The 18023-nt window shown below is 41.7% G+C and overlaps 1 protein-coding gene and 1 pseudogene across 1 annotated transcript; one reads left to right on the plus strand and one right to left on the minus strand.

Annotated features, from left to right (window-relative positions):
* Window positions 1-2529: 2529 nt before the first annotated feature.
* On the minus strand, window positions 2530-3597 carry LOC131902536 (speckle-type POZ protein-like; annotated as a pseudogene).
* A 12346-nt stretch (window positions 3598-15943) lies between these two features.
* LOC131902537 (speckle-type POZ protein-like) lies at window positions 15944-17095 on the plus strand. The gene has a single exon (XM_059253563.1). It carries the CDS (start codon window positions 15944-15946, stop codon window positions 17024-17026), a length of 1083 nt encoding a protein of 360 aa, XP_059109546.1. The 3' UTR covers window positions 17027-17095.
* Window positions 17096-18023: the final 928 nt, after the last annotated feature.

Consider the following 18023-nt stretch of genomic DNA (forward strand, 5'->3'; position numbering starts at 1 on the left):
TCTTACCTTCATTGTGGAGAAGCCTCGCAATTTCCTAATGTTTATCTTGGTCATTCAACCCTCCTAACACTGTTATTTTCTTTTTGGCCTATTGGATTAACAATATCAGAAGCTCAATGTGGCTTGGGAGAAGTCTGAGCTTCCAGTTCAATGATCTGTTTGTTGGAGCTCCAGTCAGGAGCACTGCCCACAAATCACACCAGAATCAAAATTTCCAAGCAAAAAATTAAAGTCATAGAAACAAAGCAAATTTTTTCCAACAGTTCAATAGGGGTAATAATGAGTGGTACTATTCCCTTTTCTAACACCTGGTGCTTGGACCCATGGATCTGGGTTTTGGAGAAATCTGCCTCCTGGAGAATACTACTCCAGCCCTCCTGGTTGCTGTTACTTCATTGGCTACATAACTGTGTCTTCAAAACATCCTGAGAGCTGCTTTCAGGGTGTTGGTGAACCTGCTCCAACCAGTGGACTCCATGATGGTGTGCCACAGGTTCACCTATCTGTCTGTGAATTTAATCTTGGTCAGAAGCAATACCATGTGGAATAACATGATGGTTGAAAAGACATTCTGTTAGTTCCTGTGTGGTAGTTTTGGTAAAATCATTACAGGTGGGAAATGCAAATCTATATCTAGAATAACAATCTGCTCCAGTAAGGATGAAGCATTGTCCATTCCATAGAGAAAGAGGTCCAATGTAGTCATCCTGTCATGACTTTGTTGGATGGTTAGCCTGGGGAATGTGACATCTCTGGGTCTCTGTGTTGGTCTTTGCTTTTGGCAGATCTGGCAGTCAGCAGCAGGTGTAACCAATTCAGTCTTGATGAGTGAATAGCTATGTTGTTGATCTCATGCACAACCCCCATCTCAGCTACAATGGCTACTGTGATCATGGGCCCATGGGGCAATATGAAGAAGGAAGAAATGCTCCTGAGATCAGACAAATATGTAAGAGACTCCTAATACTCACCTTCTTAGGAGTCCCACTAATTACTGAGCTACTTAGTATGAATCTTAAAAATTCTTATCAACAAAATCAAACCTGAGGCCAGTTATTGGGGTGAAAATGGAAGATCACACAGACAGAACAGGCCACAGCTACCTCACCTCGTCCAATTTTCAGCTGACCCTGTTTCGACAGACTGGAAGCCTCCGTGTCCTCAGATCCAAATGACTCTCAGCTGAACTGTGATGCTCAAAATCTAAAAGCTTAACCAGCCAAATGCTTCTAGTTTCTGGTCCTCATGCCTTATATACCTTTCTATACTCTACCACCACTCCCTGGGATTAAAGGCTCACTTTCTGCGATTAAAAGTGTGAGTCACCATGCTTGGCTGTATCCTTGAACACATGGATTTCTGACTCTGGAATTTTAGGATTAAAAGCATGTGCTACCACTGCCTATCCTAAGTATCTACTGGCTTTTCTGTTCTCTGACCCCAGATAAGTTTATTACGGTACACAATATTTTGGGGAACACAATACCACCACAGAGCTAAACAACCACAGCATACAGAGGACATAGTACAGACCCATGCAGGCTGTGTGATTGCCTCTTAGGTCTCTGGGAGCCCCAATGAGCTCTGTTTAGATGAATCTGTGGGCTCTGTTCACCTAGTGTCTTTGAATCCTCCTACAATCCTGCCTTCCTCTGGTCTTTGAGATTCCCTGAGCTCTGCCTAATGTTTGGCTGTGGATCTCAGTGTCTGCTCCCATCAGCTGCTAGACAAAGCCTAACTGATGGCAATTGGGCAAGGCACCCATCTGTGAGTGTAACAGAATTTTTGTAGGCATTGTCTCATTGACGTGTGTGTGTGTGTGTGTGTGTGTGTGTGTGTGTGTGTGTGAAGATGGCACAAACTTCCAAAGCTGAGCAGAGTTGGATGGTAAAAAATGGGATTCCTCAAACAGAAACACCACTGGAATCCACAAACTGATTTTAAAATTTTTATTCATTTGATATTTTATTTAGGTAGGTATTGTCTACAGAGATGGATGTGCCCATGGAGACAAGAGGAGGACTGAACAAAGGCTCCTCTGCAAGAGCAAAAATTGGTATTGAAACTGAGTCATCTCTTTAGTCCCACACACAGGGTTAGGAGAAAAAAATGTCTTCTTCCTCTACCCCTTCTCTTGTAGGCAAACATTCATGATTTGTTTTCTCGTTTCTGAGTCCTTGACCATATCTTCTGCTCAGTCAATCCAGATAGGTTTTTCCAAAGAAACCCTGTTGTAATGTGCTTGGGGCCAGAAACTAAAATGAATTCCAGATTCTAACTCCTTGGACAAAAATCAAACCAGGATACCAATAGGCAAGAGGCTGGGTAGATTGGACCAGAGTTCGTGCCTCCCCTTCCCTCCACCTGACATTGATTGCTTTACATCTGTATTAAGCCTCAGCCACCATGCTGTTTTTCCCTAGTTTCACTGGAAATGTTCAACACATCCCAGAATCTACCCAGGTGACATTGGTAAAAACACCGGCTGCTGCTTCTGGGAGACAAGTGTAGGACAAGGCTGACCAGGTCCTAGGATAGCTCCAAACGTTTGAAAGGGGGCTCCAAGAAAGAGAGAGCAGAAGCCAAGGAACGGTATGCTTCAGCCACTAAATGGGGATAGGAGCCCACCATTGTCTTCCAGCCTGAGGTCTCAGAGACCTCAGAAGCATGAGCTGTAATGAAATCCAGTGCCTGGGTTTTCAGCTGCCCTGAGCTGTGGAGGTCAGCCAGGAAGAGAGTGTGGGCAGCATTCTCCACAGAGAGGTCCCTGCAGAGGGCATCCTCACACATGACCTTCAAACGTCCCAGGCCATACTTGTCAGCAGCTGCCAGCAATGTATCTGCCATGCTGTCCAGGTCTGGTGCCTTCCCGGTGTAAATGAAGCCCATCATTTTCTTGAAGACTTGTGGCTCCAGGTCAGGGATCTCAACGCGGTTCTTTCTGCTCTCCTCCATGTCATGTTGAAACATGGCTCTGAAAACTGGAGAGCGAGCTGCTAAGATGGCCTTGTGAGCCCGGAATTCCTGACCAGCTACCACTAGGCAGCAGTCTGTGAATTGGGAATTCTCCCACAGCTCTGCCAAAGTGAAGTTATGAACCTGAATTCCTGGCTTCCGGTTCTGGTCAGAGTTGCTGCAAGAGACCTAGACCATGCTCACTTTGCAGACAAGGGTGAGGTGGTCATCTGGCAGTAGCCAAAATGCATGAGACAAGAGCAAGTCTTGAAGAATAAACTTTTTGTAACCTCAGCTGCCACCTGGCATGAACCTAAAGGCTCTTGGGCTCCTCGTGACTTTTATTTTCTCTCCTTCGGCACTGGTGATCCAGAACTGGAACTTTGCCCAAACATGGCTCTTTAGACAGCTGAGCAACACTAGGTAAACTGATAGGTAGTCTGTACTTTCTTCATCAACTCCGTTAGGGTGTACTCTCAAACACCATTTGTCATTGGCTCCTTTTGAGAAACATGGGCTGATAAAGCTTTCTAGTATTTCCTCAACAATGAAAGGGAAGTTGATGATGGTCCACCTGTAGGAGAAATCCTGAACGCTGATCTGTGTGTGGTCCCATCTCTGGGCTATCTCATCTCCTGCCATTTCTCCTGCAGGTAGTTTGAAGTTTCAACTGGATCCAAAATGAAGAACTAGCAATTGTTTTCTCTTCATCCTGTGAGATGCCATAACAGACAAGATTTTGATTTTTAGTTTTTGTTCATCATCTGTTTTCTCTTTTATGAGGCTGGAAACTTGGGTCTCTGAAATTTTCTATCCAGATTTCAATACTAATTTCAGAGAACACAGTCTAGGCAACTAGATACTCTTACATCACTCCATTATTTCCTAGATTGAATCGTAGGTCAATAGGTAACTAGGTCTGACAATTATACACAGCTTTTGGATAGTTTTGATCATTTATTCTATTAATTCATATAAAAAATGTGCACTAGTGTTCTCTAGAGGAACAGAATATATACAAGGAATCTCTCTATGTATGACCAAAGGAGATTTATTAGAATGACTTTGGGCTGCAGTCCTGCTAATCCCACATTACCTATGAAGGGAAAGACCAAGATTCCAGTACTGACTCAGTCCAGGACGTTGGATGTGTCCACTGGACTTCAGTATATGCTGGTGTTCCAAATAGTCTCTAACACCAGGGAAGGGATGGACTTGCTGCAAGGTGAGGGCAAGCAGGCAAATAGCAAGAGCTTCCTGCTTCCATGTCATTTTCTATGCTTCCAGCAGAGGGTGTGGCCCAATTTAGGGTGTGTCTTCCAGACTCAAGATCTGGATTAAAGGTGTGTGTCTTCAGGCCCTGAGATCCAGATTAAATGTTTGTGTCTTTTTACTACCAAAATCTGTCCTTGAAATGGATCTATCTACATCAAATGAAGCAAAACACTTCTCTATTTTGTGACCTCCATTGTAGGGTTTTAGTTAATTCCATGTCTTGTTAAGTTGGGAACCCACAAAAATCACCACAAGTGTATTTTCCTTATTGTGGTTCATCTTAAATAAAATGGGGATGGTGTCCATTTCTACACAGCTGTAATTTCTTCTTCTCAGGGTTTTACACTAAATCCTGCCACTAACATGATCAGGAAAGAAGTGGTCCTTACTCTGTCAGGGATCACAGTGTTCACAACATGGAGGTCAGGGTGGAAGAATTCATATATGGTGGTCAAGAAGCAGAGCCAGGCAGCAAATCTGAAAGTGGCAGTCTTCTTTCATCCAGACTCACATTCCCTGGGATGGCTCCACAAACTTTCACTGGTTATCCTGCCCCTCCCCCTCAGATAATCCTCCTTGGAAAACTCTTCTATATCCACTAAGGGTGTGCTATGAGATGATCCTAAGTTCTCAATTCCATCATGATGACTGCCATGATTCAGCTTCTCATTACCTCATAATTTTCATCCTCCACTGGTGAGTTCGGTCCTCTTTAAACTTTGAACTTCCATGCTTAGTCTGATGATCCTTAAAAGCAAGACAGTGTTCTGGTTTTCAAAGGCTGCAGAATATATTCAACAGTTACTGAAAAAGAGTTTTGAAATGCTCCCCACATCTATCATCTCTCTCTAGTTCATCATGTCTAGAGGGACTCACTAAGCCTAGAGGACTGGGAAATACCTTCAGTGATTCAATCAGCTCAGCAATTCCCAGCCTAGCTCTCCTGAAAATCTGGCTCTAATAGTGCTCATCCCTCAATCCAGGATAAATCAATCAATTGGTTTTGATCTCTGAATTTTGGGTTCCCCATTTAGTAGCCTCTGTGAATTCTCTGTATGTGTTTAGGGCCAGGGTTGCTGGTACCCTTTCTCTCAAATATGCTATTTGTAATGAAGGTAGACAATTCCTGCAAGACCCCTCATTTGTAAGAAATGAGCTCCACCTTTAATTCCTGAACTTCCATGAGCACACTCCTGCAGAGTGAGAGCACTTCTCTGAACGGGGAACTGACTCCTGCCTGGGTCTCAAGTACAAGATCTTTACATAGAGGTTCTCATTCCAGGAATGGAACAAGTGTACCTTATATTTCAGGTAGGTGGTTCTCTGGAGAACAGGGCACAGACAAAGGGACTCCGATTCCCAACTGGAGAAGTCAAAGTCTTCAGCAGCAGAGGTGTCCATGCAACAGAGAAAGCCAACAGTCAACACAGCAAAACAAAACTAACAGTAACAAAAACAGGTCCTGGCTCCACTGCCTGTGGGCCTCCCAAACAGTTCAAGCTCATTAACTCTCTCACTTATCCAGAGGGCCTGGTCCAGTTCCATGGGGGCTCCTCAGCCCTTGGTTCACAGTTCATGTGTTTCCTCCTTTGAGCCCCTGTGTCAGAGAGTTGGACACAGACCAAGGCCAGGCTTGCTTGTAATTCATAAACCCCTGTGTGTTTCACATTAGATATCAGCTCTGTGGTGGTCTTGCTCTGGGGTCTCGAGATTAGGGCACAATACCTACATCTCATCTCTCTCAAGTTAGGCCTGTCTTGCAGAGACTCTCTAAGACTAGACGACACAAATAAGTACAGATTCAATCAGCTCAGCCATTCTCAGTGCGGCTCTTCTGTAGTCTGGCTCCAACACTACTTAACTGTCAATACAGGAAAAAAAAATCAATCAGTTGTTTGTTTTGGTCCCTTGATTTTGATTCATCTGGCAGACTCTATGCAAATGGCTACTTTGTAGCATGGGTGAGTCTTTATCAGGCAAGCTCAGGGTCAGGGTATTAGGTACCCCTCCCTCAAATCTGTCATTTGAAGGGTTTGTATGTGATCACTTCAACACCCATTGTTTCCAAAAATGGTGCTCTAAACTGTGAGTCCTAGGCTCCAATGAGCGTGCTCCTCCAGGGGAGTGGGACTTGTCACAGAGGAACTGAGAACCCTTGGGGCACTAAGCTTAGTCTAGGCTCATAAAGTTTCTCATTAATGGAGAGGCACAGGTGGAGCTTTTCTTTGTTCCCATTGGTGGAGGCTTCATGAGGCGACCTGATTTTGACAAGAATATTCTGTGGTGATATTGTGTTCCCCAAAATATTGTGCACACTAATAAACTTATCTGGGGTCAGAGAAGTAACAGCCACATATTAAACATAGAGGATAGACAGTGGTAGCATACACCTTTAATCCTAGCATTCCAGAGGCAGTAATCCCTCTGGATCTCTGTGAGTTCAAGGCCACATTGGAAACAGCCTGGTATGGTGACTCATGCCTTTAATCCCAGAAAGTGAGCCTTTAATCCCAGGGAGTGATGGCAGAAAGCAGAAAGATATATAAGGCATAAGGACCAGAAACTAGAAGCATTTGGCTGCTTAAGCTTTCAGGTTTGAGCAGCTTAGTTCAGCTGAGATTCATTCTGGATGAGGACTCAAAGGCTTCCAGTCTGAGGAAACAGGATCAGCTGAGGAACTGGTGAGGTGAGGTGGCTGTGTCTTGTTCTGCTTCTCTGATCTTCCAGCAATCACCCCAATACCCAGCTCCAGGTTACTTTTTATTAATAAGAACCATTTAAGATTCCTGCTACAGTATTCAGATCCCCAACAGAAAGTGGCACATATATTAATCCTGGTGGGGTTGTCCTCCTACCTGAGAGAGAATCTGTTCATTAAAGGAAAACAAAATTGACAGAACCACACTGAAACACACACACAAACACACACACACAGAAGACCAAAGGACTACCCAACACAGTTCATACACATGAACAGACAAGGAGAATCAGGTGAAGTCTCACACAAATTCTTAACCATGGATAGTAGCCCCATGCACAAAACTCCTGTTTGACCACACAGAAAGAGCCTTTACCATATCTTCCTCCACACTTGAGAGGCCAAACAACTCCTAAGCTGTTTCCTTTGTGTGGGGGAATGCCAGATTCCTCTGAAGTGTAATGCAGCAATTGATCAAAGGGAGTCTTGAGAGCCTGGAACCCAGGAGGAACACATCCTAAGATAGCCTTGTACTCCATACCCATCCCTACATCAAGGGTCTCTGAGTCCCCCACTGTATCTATTTCTGGTCTCTGGGAACTCAGTGGAACCTTCCTAAATGTAGGGTAGCCACCAGAGAACACTGCTAAGACAGGGATTTAATCCAATAGAAAGTTTGTATTGGCAGGCTTTCAATTTCCCTGGGTGTTAGGGGACCCACTGTACCATGGAGCCTTTCTGAGGTAGCTCTCAAGCACAGATTGCATATTCTGAATTCGTACAATTCTGTTAAAAAGAAGAGTTAGCCAGAACCAGAATAAAGCAAGCAATACAGTAGGGGGAGAACATTTACAGTTTCCCTAACACTATGAACATTGATTTCTTATGTTGTTGTTTTAATTTTGGCAGCTGGTGCTGTGGAAGTGATGGATTCTGTAGTCTGAGCAGTACTTCCCCATGGGATCTGGTGTTATCTCACACATAGTTTGGACAGTGAAGGAACTGACAATGGCAAGCTTCTCCTATGTGTCCAACAGGGGTTTTGTTTTTGTCTTTCAGGAGAATGAAGGCTGAGGATTCTGAAGAACACTGGACAAATAAGACATATCCTCTAGAAAAAAAAATGTTCCAAGAAAAGGAGTAAATTGGCCTATTGGTATATCACATATAAAATTTCATAAGTCTAAATGATTATTTCTGCTTTTCTCTACAAACACTTAACACAAATGCTCTTTATGTAGTCCCAGTTCAACTGAAAATTAAAGCTGATTTTGGAGTTGGAGAATGGTTCTTTCCTTCTCTAAACCCAAGCATGTTGGTAAAAGGAAAATACAAAATCTCTGTATCGTGTCAGAAAAAAGAGCCATCTGATGTGGGACAGAAGAAAACCAAAAAATTAAGGAACTATTTTATTGCCATTATTCTCAATTCTTTGGTTCCATTTCGATTCTTTAAACTTTTATTAATGTATGAATTTTACAACAAAATTTATAAGATTAATATATATATTATACCTTTGTTATGATATTAATGGTCATATAGTGTACTAACTAATTCTAGAAAAAAAAAGGCTTCATTTAGAGGCCTATACATGATTTTTGTGTTGAAGTTTCTATCAGTTTTCTGTAGGGAATCATGACCAGGCCTAACAGCGAATTTGAAGTCTCCAAATAGATGATGGAGCCCTACTATGAAGGTTCCACATGGACGATAATAACACCACTAAGCTGACAAACATCACCAAAAGATCAGCTTTGGACTACAAACTGCTCAGGACAGTTTCAAGATGGCTAGCTGAGATGGTCCAGCCTCACAGACTATTTGAGCAAGGACTTGAGATAAGCCCTGCACTTTTGCATTATGCAGAGACTGGACCACAAATGATACAGCTACCACTCCAGAACTTGACAATTAACCCCAAATTTGTCTTTTCATCATCCTCTAAAGATGCCTTCGCCAAAGACAGCAGAATGTAATTTTAAGAACACAACACCCATATACCCAAGAGGTTTGGGAGGGTGGTTTTTGGCTTTTCAACATGTTTTGGGTTTGGGACAGCTGTCATTGTTTAGGATGGTTGGTTATAAGTTGTTATTGTTAATGGTCAGGAAAGAGGTTAAACAAAGGAGATTAGGTTTTAGGGTCTTATTTGAAAAAAAAAAGAAAAAAGAGGACATAGATAAGAGGTAGATTATTGAATCTACTCTGAAAAAAAGATATAGAAATGATAGAATAAAGGGTAGATTATTGAATACACTCTGAAAAGATAAAAAGAGAGGATATAGATATGATATAGATAAAAAGGTATATTATTGAATCTACTTTTAAAAGGTGACTACTAGCCTTAAATATTTTACATTAGGTTGGATTTTATATATTGTATATAATTTATATATATATATATATATATTGAGATATAAGGTATTAGAAAATGCTGTACATATAGTTCTAATCTTGTCAGGATATTATAGCTATACACTTCATTTAACAATGTAATGCAGTTTGCTAATCCTTGGATGTTATTATTACCAACTATCAGGATATAAAGAAATGAAAGTTAGTAGTTAGACATTACAGTCAAACTTGTATTCATATTAGGTATGTTTTCAAGGTCAAGCAGTGATAAATTTTAGATAGATAGATCATCTTCAAACACTTTAGAGATCTACAGAATATGGCATTTAAAATGTTTTAGTAACACAGATTTTATTTCTTTTATAATGACTATAGACATTTCTGCTCCTGGCAGCACCAGTCTACTTCAGAGAAGATATGGCCATTGAAGAAAATGCATACAGAGTTAACATTCACTGTTGCAAAAGTTAGCCAGTGTGCAAGAAAGTGTCCTTGCATTGACTGCTGACAGTATGCTATCCAGAATGGACAAAAAGTAAACAAAACAAAGGATGACCAATCCGTGCCAAGACAAGAGTGGTTGCAGCTTTGGCACCCGGTGTCCCCTGAGGCCAGGACAATATGGCACCATCACTGAAGGGGCTTTGCAATCCCGAAAAGGTACAGTGCCCCTTTTTTTGAAGGCATCTGATCATGCAGTGGACCAATGGCTTCTGGTGTGTAGTGGAACAGTAGCTGAAACATTTATTCTTGAAAGAGAAACTAGGCTGATGGCGTCCAACCTCTCAAAGGTAGACTGGCATTTAATAAAGGCGATGAAGTCACCCACAAGCCAAGAAGAATGGGAAGCTGAATTCCAAATACACAAGCAATTTCCAGAATTTAAAATCCTGAATCATGACAGGACACTGTTGGAATTCAAGTTTATCTGGTACATGGAATACTGAGGTGAATGTGAGGTCGTGCTGCTGGCCTTGTTTATATCTACTTCACAAATGAGTCTGTCAGATACGCCAAACCTGTAGGCCAAAGATGATGCCCCAAGGTGCAGACAAACCTCAGGTGACTGTCCAGGCAGTTGGCTGTTTTTGTCATAACTCATTTTTTAGAAGTCGCTTGTTCCCACTTTCTGTTTTACTAGTTAATATTATTTCCTTCTTGGGTCTCTGAGAGAGTTAAAGATGAGATAGTTATGGTTAGTGTTTTCCTTGTTAAGAAATTTCAGAAAATAATTTCACTAAGGAGGGCTAAGTGTATAGATTTCAAAGACACCATAAGATACTTTTCTGTTGGCAATACAAGATAGGATAGAAAGTGAATTAGGTACATTTTGGACTCGGCAAAATAAGATAGATAAAGAAGCAATTTCTGTGAATTTGTCAAATGCAAATGGACTAGACATTGTTGATGTATATTTTGATTGTATATATTGTATATAGTTATTGTTCTTATTGTATATAGATTTTCTCATATTACTTATAAATTTTTTTAATTTTTTAATTTTTATTAGACAAAAAGGGGGAAATGTGGTGATATTTTATTTATGCTTTAATAAAGTTTGCCTAGAGATCAGAGGAAAGCCAGCCACTATAGTCAACACAAAAGTCAGACAGCAGACATCCTTAATCCTATCACTTAGCAGGCAGAGTCTCTGTGTGTTCAAGGTAGGGAACAGAGCCAAGCATGGTGACACATGCCATTATTCCCAGTACCAACCATAGAGGCCTGGAGGTCTCTACAGACAGACAGAGTGACTGAGCTCTGTAGGAATTGGAAGTGAGGGAGCTGGGCTAAGAGAGCCAATGAGAGGGCAAAAAAGCAAAGCAATAAAGGCATGGGCAGACAGGAAGTAACTTGCATTTGGAAGCTACAGAGTTGGTGAGGTAAGGTTGGCTGGTGGCTTTCCCTATTTTCCTGATCTAAGGCTTTCACCCCTATATTCGGCTCTGTGATTTTATATAATAAGATCATTTTGAAATTCATCTACACAGACACATAGGGAGAGACATAGAAAGAGATAGAGAGAGAGTGAGACTCAGGAAGAATGAGAATGAGAGACAAAGACTGAGCAACACTGAGAGACACAGAGAGGGAGACACTATAAAGACAACCAGAGGTGGTTACCACACATTCCCACACCAGAATGAACAAAGGGAATGAGACTCTCTCTGAATGTGTGTGTGTGTGTGTGTGTGTGTGTGTGTGTGTGTGTGTGTGTGTGTGTAATTATCAGAATGTCGTACAGGCTGTAGTCCTGCTAATCCAACAATGGATGGCTATGAACAGAAGTTCAATAAATCTCAAAGATGCTCAGTCCATGAGGCTGGATGTCTCAGCTGGTCTTCAGTAGATTCTGGAATCCAAATGGAGTAGGCTCTAATGCCAGTGAAGGGAAACAAGCAGGCAAACATGCTAGGAAGGCAAGAGCAAGAAGGCAAAGCACAAAGACTTTATCTGCAATGTCTCTTTATAGGTTGTCAACAGAAAGTATGGCCCAATTAAAAGTGTGTCTTCCTGCCTCAACACCCAGAATAAAGGAGTGAGTCTTCTTGCCTCAAGATCCAGATTAGAAGTGGTTCTTCCTACTTCAAATTAATAAAAAAAAAAAAACGCTAATAAGTAAGTATGCATTTCATTTTCAGATTTTAGTTCATCTCAAATATAGTCAAGTTGATAACCAAAAACAGCCTTTATGAGTCTACCTCTGGTCAACTTGATGCTCAATCATATGTCCTTATGCTGTGATTAATTTCTAAATGAAAACAATAACTTGCTTATAACTAAACTTCATTTATTTATCACACATACAATTGCAAATGCAATATATATTTAACCAGGTTACAATTTTACCAAACATGCTATAACTGTCTCCATACAACCACAAAATCATTATTAATTTAGAATAGGGAACAAGATTCCTTGAGAGATATTCTTTCAGTATCTCAAACTGAAATATAATAATCATTGGTATTCTCTTGATTGATGTTACATCATATGATAAAGAAATAAGAAGAAAACACAAATATCTCTATGAACACATTCTTAACAAAATACAACACAATAACTCATGTCAACTCTAATTCTCCTTTCTAAATTGTTCACATGCCTTAGCTAATATTTGTAATTACCTTCTTCTATGACTGATGGACCAGCCTGACTCCATCTTAATATCAGAAATCATCTTTTTATGGAGTCAAAAGAAGTTTGTTTCTAATTACTATAAAACTTAAGATCTGGAACTGAACATGTTCCATGCCCTATACCCAGACCTCTACCCTCAGAAGCTAAGATGTTGTTCTGCCAAGTACCTACATCATCAAAGTTTCTCTGGAACTCACGAGCCCTGGAAAGCCTTTCCCCTATTTTGGGAGGATATAAAAACCCCATTTCTCCTTTTTTCCTGGGTCTTCTCTCAAACCTGGTTTTAGGGAAGAACCTATTATGGCAGAAATTGAAAATTACAGAATTTGACTAAATTTTGAATACATGGCCTTTACTCTCATTCAGTGAGAATGAAACGACCCATCCTTGGCTCTTTTCATGGACGTGTGACCTATATCTTCATTCTGGTGGGTCTGTGTCTTTTGTTATCTGCCTTATTAAAATGTTGCATTCTCCCATTGTCTTTAATTATAAAACAAGGTGGAATCTAGAGTGGTCCTAAAGGATTTCCTGCCCAGCAGCCATAACCTTTCTTACTTCCATTGTGGAGCAGCAATCCAATTTCACCTTGGTAATCTTGATCAATCACCTCTCCTATTACTGTTATTTCTTTTTTAGCTTGTTGGCTTAAGGACATGAGAAGCCCAAAGAGTTCTGGGAGAAGTCTGAGCTTCCAGTTCAATGGAATGTTTGTTGTGGCACCAGTTAGGAGCAGAGCTCCACACTATCACCCTGGAACCAAGATGTCTAGGCCAGCAGAACTTAAAGTCATGGGAACAGGCAGGAAATGTTGTCCAGAGGGTCATTATGGGTGTTAGTGAGTGAAACTATTCCCTTTTCTACCACCTGGTGCCTGGACCCATGGGTCTTGCCCATGGAGAAACCATATCATATATGGGATGCTGGTTCAAAGTATATACTGCCTCCCGGAGAATCCTGCCCCAGCCTTCCAGACTGATACCACCTCATTGGCTCTATAACTGTGTCTTCAAATGACATTCTATCTTTGTAACATGCCAGCTGCTTCAGGAAATGGTGAACACAGTAAGACCCATGGATTTCAAGGTTGTAGGCCACTGTTGAACCTCTCTGGCTGTGAATGGTCTTATTAAATAAAAAATCACAGGGCCAAATGTAGGGGGTGAAAACCTTAGAGAGATGAGGGAAATAGGGAAATCGACCAGCCAAACTTACCTCACCAACTCTGCAGCTTCCAATTATGAGCTACTTCCTGTCTACCCATGCCTACATGCCTTGCTGTTCTGCCATCTGGCTTGCTCTCTCTGTTCAGCTACACCACTTCCTTTGCCTTCCAAGTTCTGTCACTTCCTGTCTATCTGTATAGACTTCCAGACCTCCATGGTTAACTAGTGTTGGAATTAACGTGTGTGCCCCCACACCTGGCTCTGTTTCCAATGTGGCCTGGAACTCACAGAGATCCTGCCTGCCAAGTGATGGGATTAAAGGCATGTGCTAACATTGCACGACTTCTGTGTTGTGACTGGCTTTTTCCGGTGATCTCCAGGCAAGCTTTATTTATAAAGCACAAATAAAGTATCACCAATTTCAGCACAAATAAAATATCACCTCATGCTGTAACCAGATCAGTCTTGATGAGTAGATGTCCATGTTGTTAATCCTATGCTGATTCTCCATCTCAGCTACCATGGCTACTTTGATCATGGACCATAGGACAAGGATCAAGGATCGAGGCCCAAGGAAGGCTTGGGAAAGAGGCTGACAGGCCAGAGAATGAATCATCCTATGTACTTGATTACTGAAGTCCTCTTTATGGTTAAGTCACCTTTTGATGGGCATTTGCATGGGAGACATGGCTTTTCACATTCTTTGCTCTGCACATCAGTACAAATATTTCTTCCTCAAATATCTTTCTCTCCAGTTTTTCATTATTTTTTGCTCTTTAGTTTTTATTTTTTTCTTTTCTCTTACAATACATACTGACCTCCCCTTCCTCCTCTACTGTTATTATCAATCCACATGAGTCTATTAAATGGGTAACAATTTATTAAGATATAAATTGAGGAAATACACTCACGATTACAGAATGGAGTTGACAGAGAAAGTCGTCCTGTGATCTAACCAAGAGCAAATCTACCTTACAAGCTGGACCAGGAAGAAGGGGTCTGTGACCTTTCTCTAACTCCTTATAAGAGGTCAAATACAATGGCAGGAAGCACTGCATCCTTGGGGCCCTATAATCCAAGGTCATGGGTGGAGCAAATACCACTATATTTCTCCATTTACTCTAAATAAAAAGGTTCTAATCTTAATGCAAACTATATACAACAAGGATGATCATCAAGTGTATATTCAATAAAAACAAAGGGTAATGATGTCGAAAACATGGGTAAATGGTACATTAATGAGATTACCCTAATAGCTGTCCTGTCTTGAAGATTCTAACTCTAGTACTAATATGTTCTAGCTAAAATACAAGAAGATTGCAACTGTAACTATCTAGTCTACAACTCCATCAAAGACCAGAGAAGGATATAATAATAGTGGAGAAAATGAAAAATGCAAGCAAGCTATTTCTGAAATTCTTGTGAATTTTATTTAAGATGAATCACAATAAGCAAAATACACTTGTGGTGATTATTCTTTGTTCCCAATTTAACGAGACATAGAATTAACTAAAACCCTAACATGGAGGGCACAACAGTGAGAAGTGTTATGCTACAGTTGATGTCGGTAGATCCACTTCAAAGACAGACTTTGAATGTAGAAAGACACAAACATTTAATCTGGATCTCAGGGCCTGAAGACACATACCTTTAATCCAGATCTTCAGGCTAGAAGACACACCCTAAATTGGGCCACACCCTCTGCTGGAAGCCTATAAAAGGACATGGAAGCAGGAAGCTCTTGCTATTTGCCTGCTTGCCCTCACCTTGCAGCAAGTCCATCCCTTCCCTGGTGTTAGAGACTATTTGGAACACTAGCACATACTGAAGACCAGTGGACACTTCCAACCTCCTAGACTGAGTAAGTACTGGAATCTTGGACTTTCCCTTCACAGCTAGCCAATGTGAGATTAGCAGGATTGCAGCCCTAAGTCATTCTAATAAATCCCCTTCCTTCATACACAGAGAGATTCCTTGTATATGTTCTGTTCCTCTGGAGAACCACAGTACAACATTTTTTGATATGAGTGTATAGAATTCTCCAAATTTTTAAACAGCTGTGTATAATTGTCAAAACCAATGACCTATTGACCTAAGATTCAATCTAGACCAAAAAAGGAGTGATGTAAGAGTCCCAAGTAAGCCTAGACTGTCTTCTCTGAAACTAGTACTGAAATATGTATAGAAAATTTCAGAGATCCAAGTTCCCAGGCCCATCAAAAAGGGAATAGACAAAAAACAAAAACTTAACATCTAATTCATGTCTATTATTGCATCTCACAAGGTGAAGAGAAAACAATTGCTAGTTCTTCATTTTGAATCCAGTTGAACCTTCAAATTACCTGGAGAAGAAATGGCAAGAGAGGGGACAGCCCAGAGATGGGACCACACACATATCAGCCTTCAGAATTTCTCCTACATGTGGAACATCAACAACTTCCGGTTTTTTGTGGAGGAAAGGACCGAAATCATTAGAAGCCCAACTTTCTCAACAGAAGCCAATGACAAATGGTGTTTGACAGTAAACCCGAACGGATTCGATGAAGTAAGTGCAGATTATCTGTCAGTTACCCTAGTTTTGCTCAGCTGTCTAAAGTGTCATGTTTGGGCAAAGTTCCAGTTCTGGATCATAAGCGCCGAAGGAGACAAAACACAAACTATGAGGAGCCCAAGAGCCATTAAGTTCGTGCCAGGCCGTAGCTGTGGATTCAAAAAGTACATCCTTCGAGATTTCCTCTTTTCCAATGCGCCTCATCTTCTCCCAGATGACAAGCTCAGCCTGCTCTGCACTGTGAGGGTTTTCGAGGAATCCTTTAGAATCTCTCACCAGAACAGGAAGCCAGAGATTCAAGTTCCCAGATGCACATTGGCAGATGAGCTAGGAGAGCTGTGGGAGAATTCCCAGTTCACAGACTGCTCCCTGGTGGTAGCTGGTCAGGAATTCCGGGCTCACAAGGCCATCTTAGCAGCTCGCTCTCCAGTTTTCAGAGCCATGTTTCAACATGACATGGAGGAGAGCAGAAAGAACCGCGTTGAGATCCCTGACCTGGAGCCACAAGTCTTCAAGGCAATGATGGGCTTCATTTACACCGGGAAGGCACCAGACCTGGACAGCATGGCAGATGCAGTGTTGGCAGCTGCTGACAAGTATGGCCTAGAGCGTTTGAAGGTCATGTGTGAGGATGCCCTTTGCAGGGACCTCTCTGTGGAGAATGCTGCCCACACTCTCTTCCTGGCTGACCTCCACAGCTCAGGGCAGCTGAAAACCCAGGCACTGGATTTCATTACAGCTCATGCTTCTGAGGTCTCTGAGACCTCAGGCTGGAAGACAATGGTGGGCTCCTATCCCCATTTAGTGGCTGAAGCATACCGTTCCTTGGCTTCTGCTCATCTCCCTTTCTTGGAGCCCCCTTTCAAACGCTTGAAGCAATCCTAGGACCTGGTCAGCCTTGTCCTATACTTGTCTCCCAGAAGCAGCATCCAGTGTTGTTACCAATGACACCTGGGTAGACTATGGAATGTGTGGTGCATCTAGTGGAACTGGGGAAAGACAGCATGGTGTCTCAGGGTATTATAATACAGCTGTAAATGAGTTGATTGTCAGGTTAAGGGAGGAGAAGTGCTGAACTATGTTGTACACTACCCTGTTACTGTCCTCATTTGATTTTTGTCAATGAGTTGGAAACTGGAATTCATTTTAGTTGCTGGCCCCAAGCAGGATACAACAGGGTTTCTTTGGAGAAACCTGTCTGGATTGGACTGAGCAGAACTTATGGTCAAGGACTCTGGAAAGGAGAAATCAAACATGAATGTTTGCTTACAAGAGAACTGGAAGAGAATGAAGACATTTTTTCTCCTAACTCAGTGTGTGGGCTAAAGAGATGACTCAGTTGCAAAAGCAATTTTTGCTCTTGCAGAGGAGACTTTGTTCAGTCCTCCTCTTGTCTCCATGGGCACATTCATCTCTGTAGACAATATCTACCTAAATAAAATATCAAATGAATAAAAATTTTAAAATCAGTTTGTGGATTCCAGTGGTGTTTCTGTTTGAAGAATCCCATTTTAGTGCATCCAGCTCTGCTCATCTGTGGAAGTTTGTGCAGGGTCTTACTGACACACTCATACAAAAACTGTGAGATAATACCTACCGAAATTCTATTACACTCATAGATTGCTGTCTAGTCCAAGGGACATCAGTTGGGCTTTCTCTAGCAGCTGATGGGAGCAGATACTGAGATCCACAGCCAAACATTAGGCAGAGCTCAGGGAATCTCCATGAACAGGGGAAGCCATGATTGTAGGAGGGATCAAAGACATCAGGTGAACAGAGCCCACACATTCATCTAAACAGAGCTCATTTTGTCTCCCAGAGACCGAAGAGGCAATCACACAGCCTGCATGGGTCTGTATTAAGTCCTCTGCATCCAGGCTGT

This window comes from Peromyscus eremicus, chromosome 1, assembly GCF_949786415.1.
Source record: "Peromyscus eremicus chromosome 1, PerEre_H2_v1, whole genome shotgun sequence".
In the NCBI taxonomy this organism is placed as follows: domain Eukaryota; kingdom Metazoa; phylum Chordata; class Mammalia; order Rodentia; family Cricetidae; genus Peromyscus; species Peromyscus eremicus.